The sequence below is a fragment of the Alligator mississippiensis genome, chromosome 1 (genome assembly GCF_030867095.1).
Source record: "Alligator mississippiensis isolate rAllMis1 chromosome 1, rAllMis1, whole genome shotgun sequence".
In the NCBI taxonomy this organism is placed as follows: Eukaryota; Metazoa; Chordata; order Crocodylia; family Alligatoridae; genus Alligator; species Alligator mississippiensis.
In genome coordinates this window covers 167,288,358-167,310,630 of record NC_081824.1, presented here as the reverse complement: position 1 = coordinate 167,310,630, position 22,273 = coordinate 167,288,358, and the positions used below count along the sequence as shown (strand labels likewise).

The 22,273-nt window shown below is 42.8% G+C and overlaps 1 protein-coding gene across 1 annotated transcript in view; it reads right to left on the bottom strand.

Moving 5' to 3' along the window:
• The window catches only part of BIRC6 (baculoviral IAP repeat containing 6), a 322,923-nt gene that overhangs the window by 105,332 nt on the left and 195,318 nt on the right, over positions 1–22,273 (bottom strand). Inside the window, 4 exon segments of the mRNA XM_019500584.2 lie at positions 833–1,029; positions 9,368–9,541; positions 14,174–14,341; positions 15,593–15,724. Of these exon segments, the coding sequence (XP_019356129.1) occupies positions 833–1,029; positions 9,368–9,541; positions 14,174–14,341; positions 15,593–15,724 (671 nt within the window).

Genomic DNA, 22,273 nt, shown 5'->3' with positions numbered 1-22,273 from the left:
TGGCTGGCCCTTGCTGTCAAGGTACCACCACTGCTGCGGTTCCCATGGAAACTGGCCACAGAGAGACAGACAGGGGCTGCTGGGAAATCGAGTCCAACTTCTGCCCAGATCTGCCATTTTGCCCACCCCTGCTATAAAGAGACTGCCTAAATTAAAAGTTTTAACCAGCAATATTAGCTTAAACCACATTATATATTTTCTATTGAAGTTACACATTAAATAGAAAGACAAACTATCACAGTACTGTATATTGACTTAGCATGAATGTTTACATTTTCTGACTTATTAAAAGGTTATACAACTACAGTAGAACCCTTGTGTCTTCAGTCTCTCCCTCACTTACTAGCATTTATCACCCTAATCATTGGCCTTTCCTCAGGAAAACCTCCTGACTTCAGAAGGAATAAATACTCCAAGAACGTTAATTAGGAAAAACAAAGAAAATTCCACAACAGTTGATCAATTAGATGCAAGCATACTTTATTTCATGGGGCAATTTTTCTCTCTGTTGATGTGAGAAAAAAAGTGAAACAGCTATTGTGTGCAACTTCCATTTTTGGACAACCCTACTTCACAAGATTGTTTGCTTTTGTGTAATTTACCTTAATCCACTTCGGAAGTAGATTAAAGTAATCCAGAAACCCCCCCTCTCAGTTTCTAACAAGAACATCTACTTGGAAGTTATTATGGAATTGCTATCGTGCTTTAAATTCATACGATAGCTTATTCTGTAATACCTTTCCCATGTAAAATGTCTCTTAGAAAATAAGCCAGAGAGAACAGTTGGGAACCCAGCCTATGCTTCTAGACATTATCTACAGTGTTGACTTACTTGCTGAATTACATCTGGATAAAGCATCGGAAGCCTCTCTGCAATGAGGGCCAATCCTCCCATGCCTGCAAAAACTTGTAAAGGAGACTGAATAGGACACGTTTCAAGAAGTGATTCATCTAGCACTGCATCCATACACTCATCACCTGGAGTGACTGCTTCATCTTCAGGACAGGATCCCAGTAAATCAGCATGTTCTATTAAAAAAAAAAAAAGGGAGGGGGGGGGAGGTGGGAGGAAGAGAGAGGAAAGGGAAATCATTTAAACATCAGAACATTTCATTTACCACTCACAAAATAAGTATATTTACTCATTCAGTTATCATACTGAGTCTTTGATAATTCTGAAGCCTGTAGTGAAGTGGTCCTCAAACTGATTAAGGAACATCCCATGCATGACTTTTCCAGATCAAAAATGAATTTCATTCCATTTTTTTTTTTTTTTTTTGGCTACAAAAAAATATTAGAGCAATTCTTCTGTTGCAAAGAACTCAGAAAAACCACAACAGGGCAGAATGTTTTAGTCACTATGGATTCCTATTTGAAACCTCTGGTTTTATCATCTTGTGAATTACGTGTAGGTGTTTGCACATCTAACAGTTTCAATAATATATGGCAACCGAAAGCTCCTTTAAAAGGATCTCACAGTGCTCTGGTTGAGGTTTACTGCTCTGTGGAATTAAACAAGTAACTAAAAGAATACCAACAGGAGGCCAAACACTTTTTTGGTACCACTAATACAATATAAAAGATCTATTTTCCATTTCAAGTTAAATTTGCTTACCAACAAAAGTGACATTGTTCCATTAGTCATGGCCGCAGATTGAAAACTAACAGTTTATTTGACAATTTCCTCTTAACCCACAGCAACTAAAAATGAATCCATGGCAGGTTATCCTTTAATAAAACAGAGCTAAGCTATCACAGGTTAGCTTCCATTTACCACAGGATAAGAGCATATACACATGCACTTATTGCGGAATAGCTGACACCAGTAAATTCCTGTCTCTACCTCATGAACCTGTCCATGTACCCAGGCTCTTGGAAGTATTTGGGGAAATTTAATTAAAAATAGCTATTTCAGATATATTAGAAGCAGGTTTAACTAAAATGATAGAAGCCCCTTCTAAACCAAAACAAGTTTCCAGATAGGACTTTGCACCACTTTAAACAATTTGCGTACCCTGGGTCAAGCCAGTGCAAAATTCTTAGGCCCCAAACAGGCAATCAGCTTATGGCACCAATCCTAAAAACTGCACTTCCTGCCATGTCACATACTCATAGCATGATGTGCAATTTTGGGATCAGGGATTATATCCCCCTGCACCAGCAAGATAAACCTAGATTCTGATAATCAGCTGACTGTCAGTTGGTGCCAGGAACTGAACTGGGATCTGCAACTGACCCTAGTCAGGTCCCTGGCACTAGCCAACAATCAGTGGATTGTCAAGACCCCAGCTGGGGTTTTAACTCTGCCCCAGGCATAAGGGTATGAACTGAAGCTGAGTTAGATGAAGAATATCTTGCGTGCAAAAGTTGGTCCAGTAAAAGATATTACCCTAAGAAACCATTGCTTCTTGCATAATTTCTGGACTATCACAGCTACATCACCACTCTTACACTACCATTTTACTCTATTTTATTTATTCAAGGTATATGCCGCTTTTCCAAACAAAGTTCAGGGCAGCTTCTAGTAAAAGAACAACATATCTTATAAACTGGAGAATGAATAAGAGAACAAAACAACTCAAAAAGCAAGTAACGTATCAAAGTAAAACAAAACCCCTCTATCCTAGCCATGCCTGCTAAACACCTGCCCAAATAGGAAAGTCTTACAGCATTTCTGGAAGATGTTCAGACTTTGGCTCTGGAGGACCTTGAGGGGAAGGGAGTTCCAGAGGTGAGGAACGTCTGCTTACAGACCAAGCTCCCACTTATTTTTACCATGTGGACTTGGCACATTGATGGTACTTGCAGGAGGTTGCTCTCAGATGACCTTAGGGATTGCAATAGAGCATAAGGGAGAAAGTGATCCCTAAACATAAAATGTATTTAATGTCTGGGTAACTGTTAATTTATCTAAACATGTGTCAATTTTGGCACATACATATATTTTAGGTTCTATTTTCAAGTCTAGCCTCCAAAGACTGTTCTGCACCTTGCATTCAATAAAATGGATACACTACAGTAAGACAGCTTTTGCCCCATTCACAGGAGAGGAAGGGGACAGAACCCAGAGTACCCTTCCCATTTTGCCATTTTGAGAAAATTAAGAAATTTTCTCAAAGGTTTACTTTAAAAAGACATTTCCGTCAAGCTGATGTTTTATCGTTTTCTGAAAAAAAAAGTTTTATTGGAAAGTTCCCAACTATCTCCAATTATAATATTGTTTTATAAACATGAAATTTAGTTCCTCAGAAAAATGCACAAAGATGTAACCCTTATTTCTACTTCTAACGTTACTAAAACTAAAACACACAATAAAATATTTTAGTTATGCACAAAATGTCATTCAGCTGCTTAAATTTTAAATGCACCTAATTTAAGTTCAAAGTTCGTGCTAACTCTTACCTAGATTGTTGTTTATACAAGTCAACTTCATCTTGCTTGCTTTCCCCCCAAAAAACATTCAAATAAAATAACACACAAAGCTGCTCTCAAAAGGAAACAGAAAAGTTCCCAGAATGAGAAGGGATTGAGTATAAAGTTGCAGGAGTAGCGAGAGCACCATGTAGCGGGAAAGAAAGTAGTACATGGGCTGTCAGCTACCCTCACACAGCATCTTGCTCCCAAACAGCTCCAGCACCTTTCCAAAAAGGGTCCCTGCAAGCAATATTGGGAAACTTCAATGTGGCTCCCTTGCTGGGTAGAGATATGAACCAGAAGCCAGCCAACTATCCTACTGAAGGCAGTTCTCTCCTCAGTCCTTTGGACAGGTATTATCTACCAGAATTGGCAGCAGACTCCCACTTCTACTTTCCACACAGAGATGGAGGAATTTCCTGTTTTTATGTCATTTTCTGACATGCCATAGCACTGTGGGGTCCAACCTTTCAGGCAGATGTACCAAAAATTAAGCTTACACCCACCCCAAGTGCCACTCTGATCCTCTTCCTTTCTGCTCCCTGCCTGATTTACTATATGCCACATACAGGGGCAGCCCATGATGCTTGTGGCATATGTACGAGCTGCAGGCTGGCCACTTCTACTATCATGTATGCTGTAAATATTTGTTTTGTAAAGGACTTTTTTCTTGCCATGCTATTTCCAAAAGGATCATGTGCCACACTTTGGGAAACTAGTCACAAAAAAAAGTGAAAACATTATTGCGTAAAACCACTGTATGGACTCTGATCCACACCTGAAAAATGTGATAGCGGTGAGAACGTACAATTAACAGTCTCTTGTACTGTCTTCCAGCTGGGAGACAGCACTGGACTGATACTCATGGATCAACTCTGCAACTGGGAAAAGAAAGAGATACTTTCACCTAACTGCTCTGCTGACTCTCTACTCTTCCAAAATCCCAACAGCAGAAGTGTTGCAGGGACCTTTATTAGCTACCCTCAGACTCCCTTCTTATTCAGTTTTTGATAAAAGCCATATCAACAAGCCAGACTCTTTCACCTATGATAAATTCACAATGCCTTTTCCTTTCCCACAAAGAAGGATATGGTACACTAGCACAGAACTGCTATTCCAATTCCTTTAGTCTTTTTCTGCCCCAGAACTACCCTGAGGCTTCCACCACAACCCAATCAATCCCCTCCTTCAGCCCAGGACATAATCACTGCCATTTCACACATTTTTTTATAATATATAAATTTGCCATGATTCATTTTAATACAATGCACATATCTAAAAAATTAAATTTGCAGTTGCATAGATTACACTTCATTCTTCCATACTATAAACCTCTGGTACAACAGAAGAACGGTTTCAAGACCACCAGCATTAATTATAAAGGATGTAAAATGAAGTGGTCCTGATATCTCTTCATCCTTGATCACTTAGTGGTACTCATGTTGAGAATCTATGATTTAATGTGTGCGCGCTGGAAAATTCCCTCACAGCAGTGTTAATTTAAAGGCGTGATTATTTCTGATTCTAACATAGTTAGATTTTCAATTTTCATGCAACGCTTTTGCATTCAATTTCATTTTGAAAGGGAATGGGATGAAATACATCACTGTAACATGACACTCACTTGAAAGTTAGGAGTCAGGAGAGCAAAAAGTGCCAGACTACAGCAATTGAATTCTCCCCATTCTCTTTCAAAATCTTAGATATATACACAAATCAAAGAAACTAGCATTCTAACAAGAGAGACTGGCAAAGTGATCCACTCATAAGCTTAAATGCATTATAATCCATTTACAGAATCATAGAAAATGGGTGTTGGAAGGGACCTCAGGAGGTCATCTAGTCCAACCCCCTGCTCAAAGCAGGATTGCCCCCAACTAGATCATCCCAGCCAAGGCTTTATCTACTAAGGTCTTAAAAACCTCCACAGATGGAAATTCCACCACCTCTCTGGGTAATCTGTTCCAATGCTTTACTACCCTTCTCATGAGCCCTTCTTGTGAGAAAGTTTTTCCTAATATCTAACCTGAACTTCCCTAGCTGCAAAATTTAAGACTAATTCTCTTTGTTCTGTCACCTCTTTGGAACCACCCTTCCGGTAGCTGAAGGCTGTTATTAAATTCCTACCCCCACTCAGGCTTCTCTTCTCCAAACTAAGTAAGCCTGGTTCCCTTAGCCTCTCTTTAAAAGTCACATTCCCCAGTCCTCTAATCATTTTCATTGCCCTCTGCTGAACGCTCGCCAATTTGCCCACATCCTATCTGTTAGTGAGGGACCCAAACTGAACACAGTACTCCAGATGTGGCCTCACCAGTGTAGAATAGAGGGGAAGAATCACTTTCCTCAATCTGTTGGCAATGCTCCTACTAATGCAGCCCAGTATGCTCTTAGCTTTCTCTGCAACAAAGGCTCACTATTGGCTCATCTTCAGCTTATTGTCCACAGTAACCCCCAGGTCCCTTTCTGCAGAGCCTTTACCAGTCCATGGGACTGCTCCGTGCTAAGTGCAGAGCTTTGCACTTGTCCTTATTGAACCGCATGGGATTTCTTTTCAGCCAATCCTCCAATTTCTCTAGGTCTCTGAATCCTAGCCCTACCCTCCAGCATATCTACTACTCCCCCCAGTTTGGTGTCATCTGCAAATTTGCAGAGGGTACGCTCCATTCCATCTTCCAGGTCACTGATGATGAAGGTGCACTCCATCCCATCTTCCAGGTCAATGATTTAGTATAGCTCTGCAAATATAATCACTATTTCAGACATCTTATCTAATGCTATAAATTACTAGAATGGTTTCTGAAAATGGTCTTATCTGAGAAGGAAAGTGGGATAAGCAAACAGAATCTCTCCTTTCTAGTTCTCCATAAAGACAAGCCTATAGCATCTTAAATTTCACATACTTTTGGTTGACAAAAAACAATGCAGAACACATTTTAGAGAGAAAGGGTGAAGAGAGCTTTCAACAATTAGCAGAAGAGAAAGAAAAGACAAAGCAAAGTTCAAGCCTGCAAGCAAGAAACATTATCAAGGCAGGTGCCCCTAAACAAAAAGCTTAATGAAAAGATGCCCTTTTCATTAACAGATCATTAAGCAGTAATGGTTATCAGGAATACTGAAGTCACAAAGAAACTGAGGCAAACTTCATATTGTAAATAAAGATAGCAAGCATATTTTAAGTAAGGTAAATCAGAGATACCTCAATCTACGTTATGATAGAGTAGAGCAGTGATTCTCAAGCAAAGTTTCAGGGCACCACAGGGTGCCACCAGATTTTTTGAAGGGCGTTGTGAGATGCGAGGAGATAAGCAAGTTGTTAAGAGATAAGCAGATAAACTAGCAACTAAGCAGACTCAGACTTGCACCTGCCTCGATGACCCTCCATCCCCACTGCCAAGCCTCTCTGTAAAGAAGCAAGCACGGTAATCTATAAAATTACTTTTTAAATTGGGTACCACACTCAACTCACAAAAGTTATTGGGGGCAGGGGTGGGTTTGGGGAGGGTGCCTTAAGTCCAGTGAGGGGTGCCTCAAGTCCAAAAAAATTGACAGCCACTGGATTAGAGAAACAAATTTCATTTCATTTCATTGTTGGATAATGTCACATACATGCCACAAGTGACACGGGCAGCCTTTGTGCATGGCATGTGGCAGGTTGCAAAGTGGCAAACCAGGCAAGGAGCAGAAAGCAGAGCATCAGATCAGTCAGGGGAATGGGATTTGAATGGCACTTGGGGTGAGGGGGCCACAGCGCTTAATTTGTGGCATGCCTGGCAAATAGTTGGCCTCCATTGGTTTAGGCAGCATTTATAACTAGACTGCCTGCAGTGGCTTGACTTTTCCAGCGTTCACAGCAATTTAAGTGGTACAACATGGAAGATTCTAATAAAAATCCTGAGGCAAGACTGATTTTCCATCCAACAGAATTCACAGCAGATTACAAGACATGAATAAGCAAACTGAAGGCAGAAAGAATTCAACTGTGTAAAAATTAGCGTTGCACCAACAGAGATTTTTGGGGCCAAAACTGATAGCTGATTTTTAAGGAGGCATATTGGCCAATACTGATCCGATTTCCTATACCAGCCTGGCAGCTTGAAGAGCTGTGTGCAGCTAGTAAGTCTGGTGTGGTGGAAGGGGAGGGGTGAAGGGGAAGGGAAGGAGCATGGTGGGGGGAGCAGATCAAAGACCCTGTGGTGAGGGAGGAGTGGAGCTGGGGCAGGGGCCGAGGCAAGCACTGCCCAGCTGGGGCCTGATGGGCATGGGATGGAGCCGCGTCTTGTCCGGGGAGCTCCCGCTGCTGCAAGCCACTCGTGTGGGAGCCGCTGTTCTGGCAGCTTGTCTGGCGTTTGCCCACTCGCCTGGTGGCTCCCACTGTTGCTCCTGCCACTTGTCTTGGAGGGCATGGGAGGGGGGCAGGGCATGTGCCCCTGAATCTGCGTGGGGCCGGGGCTGCGCCAAGCTCTTCCCGGCCAGGCAGGGCTGGGCTCTGGGTGGCAGTGCTGGGACGGCCGGGGGGGGGTGCGCGGTGGCTATGGCCAATCTTGGGGTGGCTGCAACCTGCTCCCCGCCCCTCCCCCAACCCCAGAGCTGCCACTACCGCCTGCCCTGAGCCCAGCCCTGCCAGGAAGAACTTGGGACAGCCCTGGCTGTCAGGGTTACCAAGGCACATTTCATAACAACTGTGGTTTTGCTGGCAGTTCATATTAGATGTTTCATATTATCCAAGCCAGGTTTACTATTGGATTTTACATGACCAAGAAGAGTGGTGGTTCTGAGACATCAGAATGTGCCCATGAGATTCTACTCTATTTTCTCAGCTGCTCACTACATTTGTAATTACAGATTTAACTTTCAAAAGTAGTAGCCTTGGATTTCAAGGTCTACCGATATGATGGAAAGACGAACAGGTCATTTACTTTAGTAGACTCTTCCTTCATCTGTGCCTCATATCAGGAGCTGAGCCTCATTAATTAATTTGTTTATAAGACTTACACGTTTTCTTTAAAATACTAGGAAGATAGTTATCATAAGGCTAAGTAATAATAAAAGAAAAATCACTTATACAAAAGCTCTAAACCCCATGATAATGTAGTAGTGAAGTATTACAAAATGCTGTATACCCAGCATTATAAAATCCCAAACACTTAAATCAGGAACAATTTATGCCAAACCAAGCAGCCAGTTATTAAACAGTTCCCTTCCATCCTATGTTGTCATGCTGTTTCCTAAAACCTCTACTAAACGAATATCTTTTGTGGTAAGCCCACACCACCTTCTAAAAATGTCCAAATGATTTGCTCCTTCTTCTTAGCTTCTAGACGGAGTTTCAAGCAGGAGAGCTTCACTGCACTTTGGGATCCATACCCTGCAGCTCTTTTCCTAAAGGAGGAAAATCTAAAACAAACACCCACGATTTTTTTTAAAGGAACTATGAGCAAACAGGTAATAGCCACCATAAGGCAGCATCTGGAGATAGACAGTCCCTGCATCCCTCAAACACAGAAAGTTAAACAGAAGTGCAGAAAGGAGGTCTGAGCAGTTCTTCTAGCTCCTTGAACAAAATGGGTTAAGAACAAGTCACAGGAGGGGCACATTAAGTGCTTGAACTGGCAAACAATTTCAGAGGATTCTACAGCAGGTATGGCTTCTAGCCCACAGCTGCCATCACCAGTTCTGCAGGCCCAGGTGCCATTCAAAGAGACAACTTTATCACTGAGCACTGGTAATATCTGCATGTGGTTAGCATGCACACTACTTATGATAATTTAGTAGCATAGTTTCTTTAATTTCTTTTTTGTTTTATACTGTAGTATACTTTGAAGTGAAGACGGCACACATTGTAAATCACAACACTGTTACACTGGATGATTCAGGAAAGCCAGCAAGGGAAAAATGGGAAACAGCCCAGAGTAGGGTATTTCTTTTCCAAATTGAACAAATTAAGAACACTTACCTTTTTCTGTGTGAAGGCGTTTGAAGGAATCTGTTTTTGACAGGCTGGGGTCTGAGATCACTTTGGAGCCAAGTTTAACTGTCAGGTCTATTGATCGGTAGCCCTGAGGGAGCTTACGGTCATACAGCAGAGTCAGAAGCTGGGCAAGTGTCATCTCAGCTGGCAGTGGTTGGCCTAAAGAACAACATAACTGGGTCAGACATGACATTTTATGAAAATTAATTATGATTAGATTACTTTAATATGCATTACAATGTGTGTCTGTTCCACAGCTAAGTAGTATGAATAGTAGGCAGCCCTCCCTGACCACTTCATTCAACTATGACAGTTCAGGCCTTATGGTTACATTTGCCTTCTTGCAATAGGGATTCCATCAATCTGGAACAGGTGCTGCATATGAAAAAACTGTGAAAGTTTGCACAGTGTCTCTTGCACAAAAATGCAAGACAATGACTGGGGCAAGACTTGGTTGTGGTAACAAGACTGCCACAAGAAAATCAAATTCTGCTAATGGCTTGCAACACATTAGGTGTCGAGACAGTGGAGCACTTGCGATACCCAATACCAGACCCATGCCATACAATAAATAAAAGTGATGGTTAAAATTGTTGGCAGAGACCTGACATGCTCATCACATGCATATTGAAGAAAGCCAAAGAAAAAGCTGAGCCAGTGTAACTAGAGAAGGCAAGGAAACTACATATACATTTCAATCAAACTAGCAACTAAATAAGGCAAAAAACTAAATATGCATCTCAAGAGAAACCTATAAAAGGTACAGGAAAGATGTCCTATGCGTGTCATGCTCACATTTCTCAAAACAGACATCCAATGTCTAAGGTGTTACAAATGCCTCAATCATTCAATGTATGTTTGGAGTTTTGTAAATAGACCATCACCAGTACAAGTTATTGCAAATTTACCCCACTGCTAAACAAATACCCAAAGACAGGTCCAGGAACATGCCTCTAAGTGTCCTGTTTGACTACTCAAAAACCCATCTCCTGTAACTGACCTATAATTGCAGCAGCTGCAGAGGAACACGAGTCTTCACACACAGACAAACCCAAAACAGGAGCCAGGCATTTTAACAGTTGTAGTATGATGATCACCCTTTTCCTCCCTGTTTGTTCAGACTTTAATCAACCAAGCATCAAGGAAAGATGCTTTAAAGCTATACAATTAAACAGTGTAAGAACTAAACAGATTTGCCAGCAAGGTGTGTGCAGTCCAGAGAAGACCAAGAAGCCATCCTGCCACCAAGCAGGTAAGCAAAGGATCCACACTGTGAGGCTGTACAAAAACCACTTCCTGCCTGCACTGGGTAAAGATCTCTTTGCACCTAAGATAGTACAAGAACTAATAGCTCATTTTATATTGGGAAAGAGGTATTTTTCTGTCATTTCGTTTTGTAGCTTGTCGGTAGTTATTAAAGCAAGCCTTTCTGCTATTCATCAACCAAGAGTTGTGTTAATTCTAGGTTTAAAAACCCACATTAAGTGCAACACAGGCTATTAGATAATGCTACTTTGCAAAAGCAGCTCCTAGAAATATTGATGCCCAAAGCCTCTCCTATTATGGAAGCACCATTTGAGGTTCCCTAGTTAGAGCTATAAAGCAATTATTCTTTACACAAAGTAAATACTTGCAGTGCACCTTCCCCAAGATTACAACTAGAGGTGCACCAATATCAGTCGCATATCAGATCAGCACTGATAACAGGACAATTAGCATTATCAGCAATTGGCTTTTTTTGCCGATAATGTCACTGATAAATGCCGTGTGCATGTATGCAGCTGCAGCATGCATGCAGCTGGGCAATGTGGAGAGCAGTGCCCAGCAGATAAGTTGGGGGGTGGGGGGAGGGGAGAGATTGAGGTTCCTATGGTGAGGGAGGGAGGGAGGGAGCGGGGCAGGGGCAGGCACTGCCCAGCCAAGTTACTGAATGTGACGCTGGAAACAGGACGGAGTCTTGGGCACATCATCCAGGGGGCACAGCTCCCTGCCACTGCATGCACCCCCAGAGGAGGCATGGGGGGCATGTGCCCCCCCTGGATTTGTACGTGGGGCAAGGGCAGGCTTCCCACTGCAAGCTCAGGGCCAGGGGCTGCGTCAGCCTCTTCTCAGCAGGAGGGCTGGGCCAGGACTGTGCTCGGGGCATGCAACAGAGATGCTGGGAGGGGTGGCTACAGGGTGGGCTATAGTTACCGCAAAATTCCCTGTAGCCACCGCTTCCAGGGACATAAAGCACACGTGCATGAGCAAGTCAGAAAGCATGCATGGGCATGAGACACAAAGCGAGTGCATGAGACAGAAAAAAGATTTAAATTCATGTCTCCCATGTCCTAGGCTAGCTATGTGACTTTAATTAATAGAGGATAAATCACTTTAGAAATATCTGGTTCAATGCTCTCCCTCTATAGCCACCTGTTTTCCCATTGTTTGTCCATTTGGTTAGATGGACCATTGGTCCAAACAAGTATGACTCTTAGGTTTTTCTGTTTTTTCCTTTGTTTTCTTATTGAAGGTTAGCAACCTCAGACTTATCAATCAATTTCCAGATGAGAGTTTTCCCCTGGCTTCCTGATTCTTATCAACCTTTACTGAATCTAAAATTCTTCATTAAAGTGACTCTTCTTCATTAAATTTATGGCTCAATGAATCAGTTTTGCACCTAAGAACTGAAGAACCAACATTTTATACTTTTCAAAAAATAAAATACAGTGGACCCCAGACTTGTTTTATATATATTTTTAGATAGGAACCTATTAATTCAAGGCCAATCATTCAAGGCCATTATGGGACAGGGATGCCTAAGTGAGGGTGGTTCCTTATCCTCCATCAATGCTGACCTTGTGAAGGAACAGCTTGAGAGGCTGGACACCATCGAGTCAGCCAGCCCTGACAGTTTATGCCCCAGAGTACTCAAGGAGCTGGCCTGCATCATAGCTCAGTCCCTGACATGGATCTTCAAGAGTTCCTGGCGCTCTGGTGAACTGCCTGATGACTGGAAGGCCAATGTGGTGCCTATCTTCAAGAAAGGGAGGAAAGTGGATCCAGCAAACTACAGGCCCTCCATCCCCGGGAAGGTCTTAAAAAAGATTATCAAAGAGGCCATTCTTAACGGATTGGCCGATGGCAACACCCTGAGGGATAGCCAGCACGGGTTTGTTGCGGGCAGGCCGTGCTTGACCAATCTCATTTCCTTTTATGACTAGGTGACCTATCATCTGGACAAGGGGGAAGAGATTGATATCATATATCTTGACTTTAAAAAAGCCTTCGATCTGGTATCCCATGATCACCTTTTGGCAAAACAGGCCAAATGCGGCCTTGGGTCCACCATGATCCGCTGGCTGGGGAATTGGCTCCATGGCTGGACCCAGAGGGTGGTGGTTGATGGAAGTCAATAGTCACGGTGCCCTGTGACCAGTGGGGTCCCTCAAGGCTCTGTCCTTGGACCTATTTTGTTCAACCTTTTCATTAATGATGTGGACATTGGAGTCATAAGCGGACTGGCCAAGTTTGCTGATGATACCAAACTTCGGGGTAAAGCATCCACACCTGAGGACAGGGGGGTAATCCAGAATGACCTTGACAGGCTCAGGAAACGGGCGGACGAGAACCTGATGGTGTTTAACACCAAAAAATGCAAGGTTCTCCAGCTTGGGAGGAAAAACCTGCAGCATGTCTACAGGTTCGGCAGTGCTACGCTGACTAGCGCGACGGACAAGAGGGACTTGGGGGTCAGGATTGACCACAAGATGAACATGAGCCTGCAATGTGATGCTGCAGCTAGTAAAGCAAGCAAAACGCTGGCTTGCATCCATAGATGCTTCTCAAGCAAATTCCAGGGTGTAATTCTCTTGTTGTACTCAGCCTTGGTGAGGCCGCAGCTGGCGTACTGCGTCCAGTTTTGGGCCCCACAATTCAAAAAGGATATGGAGAAGCTTGAGAGAGTCCAGAGGAGAGCCATGCACGTGATCAGAGGTCAGGAAAACAGACCTTACGACGAGAGGCTGAGATCTATGGGACTCTTCAGTCTGGAAAAGCGCAGGCTAACCGGGGAAGGGAGGCCCCGGTGGCCACCTATAAGTTTATCAGGGGTGTTCACCAGGATCTGGGGGAACAGTTGTTCACCAGAGTGCCCCAAGGGATGATGAGGTCGTACGGTTAAAAACTCCTGCAAGACCGTTTCAGGCTGTCCGAGCCCCCAAGGTCTGGAATGGTCTGCCGCCAGAGGTGGTTCAAGCACCTACTTCGAACGCATTTAAGAGAAACCTGGATGTTTTTCTTGCTGGGATCTTATGACCCCTGCTGACTTCCTGCCCCTGGGGCAGGGGGCTGGACTCGATGATCTTCCGAGGTCCCTTCTAGCCCCAATGTCTATGAAATTTACAACAGGAATAAAGTTGACTATCCATTTGGACAATACATTGGACATTGCTGACCTTTGGTATTATATTTGCAGGTCAAAAAACCTGAGAGGCAACTCTAATTGCAGGAGTAGAGGTTTTTTCTTAATTACAGTTCAACAATGTCCTACAAATGGAACCATCAAGGATAATCAGCACATCTATACTTTAGTTTAACCACTTGCTTTATAAATAAAAGGGTTGTTCTGTCATTCCATTCTCATTTGAGAAAGTGGGTTACTGATAAAATAACCTGCAGCAAAAGAGGTGATGGATGGATGCAGATAACCATTAACCTTCTAACCACTTTTTAATGACACATGAGGACTATGTACTTTAAAGTTTAAACAAAGATGAATGAATTCAACAGTTTAAAAACAGTTCAAGTTACCTGGTAGAAGTTTATGGTATAGGTGAAAGACTGGAACACTAATGGTTTTGCTGGAAGACTCTCCTCCTGAAGAAGAACAACCTACTTTATCAGCCATCACTCGGCCTCGTCTTGATGGTGGGCGAGGGGGAGTAGATGAAACTGCTCTTTTTGACTGAGATTTTAAACCTTGTACAGAAATTAAACATTCTGATATCAGAATATTCATAGCAAGAACTGTAACTTTTCAGCAGAGATGCATTAAAAGATGTATGAATTTCCTTTAGGCATTTTTAAAACCTATTTTGAGTTCTACTCAATATTTTACAGAAGTTCCTATGCACTTTTGGAATTATAACATAGCTATATGTTCTCCTGCACAAAAAACCTGAAAATAGAAGCACAATTAAAATAGGGATCAAACTGCACTATACAGTATCCACAAACAGCAGTTCCCATCACTCCATTCCTACCCATTAAACTTGGGTAAAGAGAGTGGTCTGATATGCCAATAAAAGGTAATGAGAAATACATTCCTATAGCAAGGGCCCTTTTTTAGAGTATAACCTTCAATAACTATCCTCTCTTGTGCTTGGGGCTTCATTAATCACAGTGATGTTACTATCACATTAGAAGAGCTGCAGGGGGACAGTCACAAGCGAGGGAAGTGGGGGAGGGGACAGGTGGCAGGGGGCAAACAGCTGCCCACCACCTTCCCTCCTCTCTGCTTACCCCACCGTCTTCACCCCCTACTTCTTGCTCCCCGCAGTCTCCTCCACCCCCTGCCCAGGCCCTCCCACTGCCTGCACTGGGGGATGGATGAACTTAAAAAAAACCCTCCAATAATGAGATTCTATACATGGAAAACTATAAAAAATTTCTTCTGAACAACTAATTCTGTGACCCTAAAAATGTCACTATCCAAGAGTCCAGTGAAAGACACAACTGTAAAAGCAGATCTGTGCATAAGAAGGAGGTGGTGAGGCAGACTTGAGAGAGAAGATTGGATGTGTTTACTTTTGGAGAGAAGGCTGCATGGCCTGCATGGAGTCTCATACAGAATAAGGTTGTGGGGAACCTACAAAGAGCCTACTTACAGGCACTTACGGTAGATGAAATGATATAGAAGAAACTCTCCTCTTTTTTTTTTTTTTTACCTTGTGGAAACTAGAGTGTGTACCTGATTACAGGCATATCTTGTCTGAATACCTTTATAATTAGGAGTCTAACATTTGCCAAGGGGCAACTGTTTTAGGGCAATGGTTGTATGAGAGATCAGTTCTATGGAAGTGCCTATTTTGCTTAGCTAAAGACTAAAATTTTCAAAATTATCCTTGGTAGTAAAAGTGATGTGTGCTTATATTAATTGATATAATTGGTCACATTTTACATTTAAAAGAGAAAAACTTATAAGAGATGGAAAATTAAAGAGACACATACCAGAGGCAACAACAACACTGTAATTGTCTTGAAAACCATTCTCTGCTTTAACTTTTTCTTTCTCTTCATAGTTCTTTTTTTCCTTGTCTTCTTTCTGTTCATTAATCAGTTTAGCGGTGATACTTGGTGTATCTGCAGGAAAAGAAAGAAAAGCATTTTAAAATGTCATGTCAATTTCTTATTTGTTCATTTGATATTCATTTGGATTCTCTCAATTACCTTACTGGCTTGGAGCCTTGCATTCCATTTTAACTAGCAATGCTTGGTACATAGGTCAAAACTAATGCATTAAGAGTACTGACAAAAAGTCTTGCAGCTATTTTTTCCTTGGACCATTTAAAGACAGACATTGCTCTGAAATCCCAGGAAGCAGTGCAGGCATTTGCTTGTCTGGGGGCAGTATAATTACAGCTTTAAAATATCACTGGTGCCAACAAGAGAATTGAGAGGATTAAGGAAAGAAAATGACAATGTTTAATTGGAGGCACCTGTAGATTTTTATAATTAAGTCAATACACACAAGCTTGGCCAGTTAATGTTGCGCCCCTAAACATGTGGCCTGATTTTCTGACTTCTAAGCATCATGTTTCCACTGAAGTCAAAAGAAGCTCTGGTTACCTTGTACTTTTCAAAAGTGGACCATCTATTTTAGTAAATAGTAGGTAGCCTTGGGTTAGTTATAATGGACTTGGGTTAGTTATAATGTATCATGTTGGCAAATAAATAATTACTGAAAATGGATTTACTGCAGTGGATCATTTCATGCTGATAAGAGATGTCATAGTTCAAAAAATGGTCAAATAGGCCACTGGCAGACATTAATTTAGAAGTGTGATGGGCTCTGATCTGTGATCCTCCCAACTATTAAGCCTCCTTCCTGCCATGCCACACGTGCATGACAGGACATGCAATTTTGGGATTGTGGATAAGGATCATGATCCCTGGTTCTCCATTTTCAGCAAGTTGAAAGCAGGTGCCCACAATTAGCCGACTGTTAGGTGGCACCAGGGATCAAACTAGGATCTGGAACTGGCCCCAGTGTGGTCCCTGCCACATGGACAACCAGACAATTGCCAAAACGCCACACACTACAGTCCTAGTTGGCTCTGCAGAGCACAGGGCATCAGAGCGGGGATTACGGGGGAAGGGGGTAAAAAAGAGCCAAAGGACTTGCCCCACTGGGGATGTTAAATCCTGCAGGAGATGCATGAAATTGAGTATCTGGCTAACCATTCCCAATGTCAGTGTCCCTTGCCTACTGGGATGAATAAAAACCATGTGCAGTCTACCTACACATGGGGCACGCCAGTATCAGGGAGAAGCTCCCTGATCCTGGGGCCCTATCACTCTGGGACCTTTAAAAAGCTCAGGATTAGGTAAAGCCTCCTTGATCCTGAGAAAAGCTCCTTAATATGAAGTTCCCCAGTGCCAAGGATGTCTGAAAACCATATGTACAGCTGGGCTGCGCACACAGTCTTAGGATCCTGGCACATCAATACCCTGGGATCAGGGAACCTCTCTCTGATCCCAAGGATCCCATGTACCAGGTATTTCAGAAAACAATGTGTGCAACCTACTTGTACATGCATTTTTTAAAGGTCTGGGGTACAGTGAGCCTGAGACCAGGGAGGTGTTCTCTGAAGAAAACTCCCTAAAATACCCCTTATGGGTATATTTACAATGAATGAGTGCTTAAAAAGTAACTGATGAGAGCTAGCATCTCACATAAAATCCGCAATATAGTTGTCAAATATATCCGAAATGGCTACATGATAAGTAAACAGTACCACATTTAGAGCTTTGTATGTTTTAAAATTACATACACCTTAAATCAATCTTACACGAGCCTATGAAATTAAAAAAACTTGGGAGAATAGTAGGATACTTAATAAAGTAATTTGTATGATCTAATCTTAAAAATACTTCAGCTCTTTCTGGACATTCCATTTCTTTTTGCTCATATGAGGATATACTGATTCAATTTACCAGCTTTCAAACTCATAAACACAAAAAATAATTTCATTTACCAGTATGTTCATTCTAGCATAATAGTTCAGGTGTTAAACACCCAATCAAAGTATAATTTCACAAAAAAACAGGAAGCAAGACATCTAATCCTATTATTCAGTGACACAAAGACAATACATATCAATAGCACAATTGAAAATTAAAACAAACTTTTTATTCTTACAGTGGGTCCCAAAACAATACATCAAGTAAAACAAAACAAAAAAACTGAGAGCAAGCATTTGCCTGAGCTGCTAGCCTAACAATATTTTTTCAGTTATCATATTGAGCTGCACTGCTAGCCTTTAAAAAAAAAAAAAAAAAAAAAAAAAAATCATTCTGGCTCAATCAATAATCATTCAATATTTCTGGCTACTGGTAACTTTTCATTTTTAAATGTCAACAAATATTATAATTAAAAATAAATTTCTAAGATATATATTAACTCACTGACAGAAGCACATTGACATTTAACACTGTTCCCTCTTTATAGTAAAGATTTTCCAAGGGAATAACAAACCATTCAGATATTTAGAAATATTAATGTAAGGCTTCTGGTTTGATTGCTCTGATTTATCAGAAAAGTACTCGAACCACTAAAACTTAATTCAGAACCTTTTCAAGGCTGTGAAGTGAAGCTATTGGGAAGTGGGGAAAATATTACCAGACAGGATCTTGTGAAAGTAGAGCTGGAAGGAACCACACAAGGTCATTTAGTCCAACCTGTGCTCAAGGCAGGATTGTCCCTGACTAAAACATCCCAGACAAGTGTCAGTCTAACGTGCTGTTGAAAATTTTCTGGGAAGGAGAGTCCATAGCCCCTATGTCAGGGGTAGACATCCCCTGGCATGCACGCTAGGTGTGGCATGCGAAGGTGTTTTGCTTGGCACGCACACCTTGGGGCAGATGGCGAGGAAGCCACAAGGGGCCCAATTCTTGTTCTGGCAGCGCAGTCCCAGCCTCGTCCCTGCCGTGCACCTCAAGGTAAATGCACACCTGCCACTAGGCAAGAAGCCAGGCTTGGGCTCCACAGACCTCAGTGCAACAGCTTGCAACCTCCCCCTGCTTGCTGTGAGCAGCCTGGGCTCTGTGGTGGTTGGGAGGGGCCTGCCCAGAGCCTGAGTTGGCTGTGGCAGGCAGCCAGGACACTACAAGTGGCTGTACTGGGGTCTGTGGAGCCCCAACCTGGCTCACTGCTGGCAGCAGGGGTACACGCACCTCGGATCAGATAGCAGGGAAGGGGCTGAGGCTGTGTTGCCACAATAAGGACTGGGCACCTTGCAGTTCCCCTCCCGTCCGCCTCTGGCATGCCAACGTCTTACAAATCAAGGTTGTGGGTGTTTTTGGTACTCTGCCCAACAATGTTGCTGAGCCCTGCTTTAGGTAGTCTTTTCCAAGGCTTGACTACACTCTTAATTTCCAACCTAAACTTCCTCTGCCACAGCTTAAGGCTATTGCTCCTAGCTCTGTCCCTTTATTGTCATCAGCAATTTCTCAACACAGCTCATTGATGGGTCCTGAGGTGATTTAAGAGTCTAATCCTTGAGCCACAAATCCATCTGCAGAAGTTGTACATCCTTCTGCAGGGGCAGGTAGGCCATAGGACAAGATTTCTCTCCTTTTTCTTCCTCTGCTCTCTCCCCTCTGCTTTGAGGTTGAGAAGCTTTACCTCAAAGCAGGCAGCAGCTTAGTTGAGGTTGCGGCGCTACTGGAGTCAGTCAACAATCAGCTCCTCCCAAGTCTTGACGTCAGCATCCATTTTCTTGAAGTATGCTTTCAATGCGTCCTTGTAGCTTTTCCTCTGGCCACCACAAGATCACCACCAGCTTTTCTTCTGGCCACCTCAGAGAGTTACTAAGCTGGGAGTACAGAACTTGTTTTGGGAGTCGAGAGTCAGGCATCCACACACACAATATCTGGCCTGGTGAAGTTGGTGCTTGAGGATCACTGACTCAGTACTGGTAACACTGACTTCAGCAAGGATGCATGTGGTGGTCTGTGTGGTGATCTTCTCATTCAATGTGGAGGATTTTCTAGAGGCATTGCTGATGACATCTCTCCAGGCTCTTGAGTTGACGATGGTAGGTCATCCACGCTTCATATCTATAAAGGAAAGTGGGAAAGATGATTGCATTGTAGATCTGGATTTTGGTGTCTTTCTGAAGATCACGAAGGATAAACACATGCCAAAGCAATTTCCCAAAGGAGGCACTTGCACAATGGATCCTGTGTTGGATCTTCTCAATGTTCACTCTCTAGGAGAGACAGGTACCAAGGTAGAGGAAGTGCTCAACTACCTCCAGGGTCTTTCCCTTTATGGTAATTTGGGGAAGGGAATCGCATTTATGGCCTGGGACAGGATGATAGAACACTTTTTAGTCTTTTTGATGTTGAGAGAGCAGCCCAAAGTCTGGTAGGCTTCTCCAAAAAGATCAAGTATGGTTTAAAGGTTTTCCTCAGTGTGTGCAAGGCTGGTGCAACCGTCGGCATACTGAAGGTCAAGGATAGCTGTTTTGAGTACTTTGGTCTTAGACTGAAAATGTCCTAGATTGAAGAGCTCTCCATCCACCATTCAGTATTCTATGTCAATTCTGAAAGGAAAGTGGTCCTGAATGCAATCAAGGTGACTGTGAAAAAAAAAAAAATAGAGAACAAAGTTGGGGCAATAACAAATATTTGCTTGACCCAAGTTCAGATCCATCTCCAATCCACTACTTAAAACGGTTGCAGTCATCTGGAAGTGGAGCAGCCTCAGGCCCTTGATGTACTTTTACAGACATCCAAATCTGGCCAGTACTTTCCACAAGGCTTCGTGACTAAGGAATCAAAGGCTTCGGTGAAGTCAATGAAGGTCATATACAGGTCACGGTGTTGTTCCTGACACTTTTCTTGGACCTGGCAGGCAACAAAGGTCATGTCAATTGCCTTATGGGATAGTCTGAAACCACAATGGAAGGACTTCAGCAAGCAGTAGAAGACTGTTCAGGATGCAGGCAAGGATTTTCCCTGTAGAAAGGAGAGCAATACCTCAACTGTTCCCACGTGCAGACATCTCCTTTCTTGAAGTATAGTCATGATGTTGGCATTCCTTAAGTCCCCAGGGATCCCCTACTTGCACCAAATGTGGAGAATAAATTTGTGGAGTCTCAGTACCAGTTCCTCACCACCAGTCTTACAGACTTCATCAGGTATACCATATGGTTCAGTAGCCTTGTTCTTGGTTTCCTTGATGGTATGCCAGACCTCTAAGATAGGGGGTTGGGCAAGGGATTCCCTTTCAAGGTACTGGGGAATGGCTTTGACAATGGTATTTGCCACAGTTGACGTACAGTTCAGGAGTGCCCCAAAGTGCTCTTTCCATCAAGCTTGGAGAGATTCATAGTTTTTCAGGAGCATCAAGCCATCCTGCAATCATAGGAAAGTAAGATCAGGAGAAACTGGGCCATAGATGGCCTTCATTGTCAAGAACAAGCTATGCATATCCTGTTTCTCAGCACAGAGTTGGATCTCTTTGGATTTATCTTGGCACCACTGATTTTTGATTTCCCAGATCTTCCTTTGAGCTTCAGCTTTGAGGAACTGATCTGTCTCCTCCACTTGCTGAAATGAGGTGTCATCTTGCCAAGCAAAATAAGCCCTTCTCTTCTGGATTCAGTACTGGCCATATGAACGGCAGCTTTAAACTCCTTCTAGAGTTCCTCAGTGTTGCCTTCCTTTGTGGACAGGGTAGAGAGCTTTCCATGGAGACACTGCTGGAGATTCTTATAGGCCTTTGGGTCTAGAAGAGATTTGGTATTGAGAGTCCTTCACATTTTTTGGCTGTTTTCAGTGTTTTGGAGCAAGCCAGATGTTCATAATGGATCTGACAAGATGGTGATCTGTCCAGTAGTCATCGACTTCTTGCATAGCTTGCACGATGCAGACATCCATTTGATCGTGGACTTTAACAATAACTTAGTTGAGGAGGTGCCAGTGCTTAGAGTGAGAGTGTCTCCAGGTGGTCTTGTATTTGTCACTGTCTGAAGACAGGGTTTGTGATGACAAGACTGTACATTTGCTCAGGAAAAGGGTGCCATTGGAGTTAGCTTTCGTTACTCCTTCCTTCCTGATAATATCACTCCAGAATTCCAGGATGTCTGACTCTGGCACTGAAGTCACCGCAGAGAATGATCTTGTCCTCCTTGCAAGTGTTAGTCAGTACATGATCGAGGTTGGAGTAGAACAGTTCTTTGACATCACTGTCAGCATCAAGCATGGGGCATAAGCACTGATGATGGTGGTGTACTGGTTGATGCTGAACATAGGACAGAAAGTCATAAGATGTTTGTTAATGCCCACAGGGAGCTCTGTAAGCTCACTGATGAGCTGATTCTTGGTATCAAAGCCGATGCTGTGAATGTTTGTCTTGGGCCAGTTTCCCCTTCCCCTTCCATTCTCTTCCCTCAGCTGACCTTCATTCTGTCATTTTGTCTTACTCAGACTTGAACGTTGATGCTGTATCTTGCCAGTTCCCTGGAGTCCATGGCAGTTCTTCTTTCTGGTCATTTGTTCCATTGGTTATCCATCAACATGTGAATGTTCCATGTTGCAAAAATCACTGTCGTCTTATGATGTTTTTGATCACAGAGAGAGTAATCTTACTGGATGTGGTTATCTAACCAGGGGCAGATACAA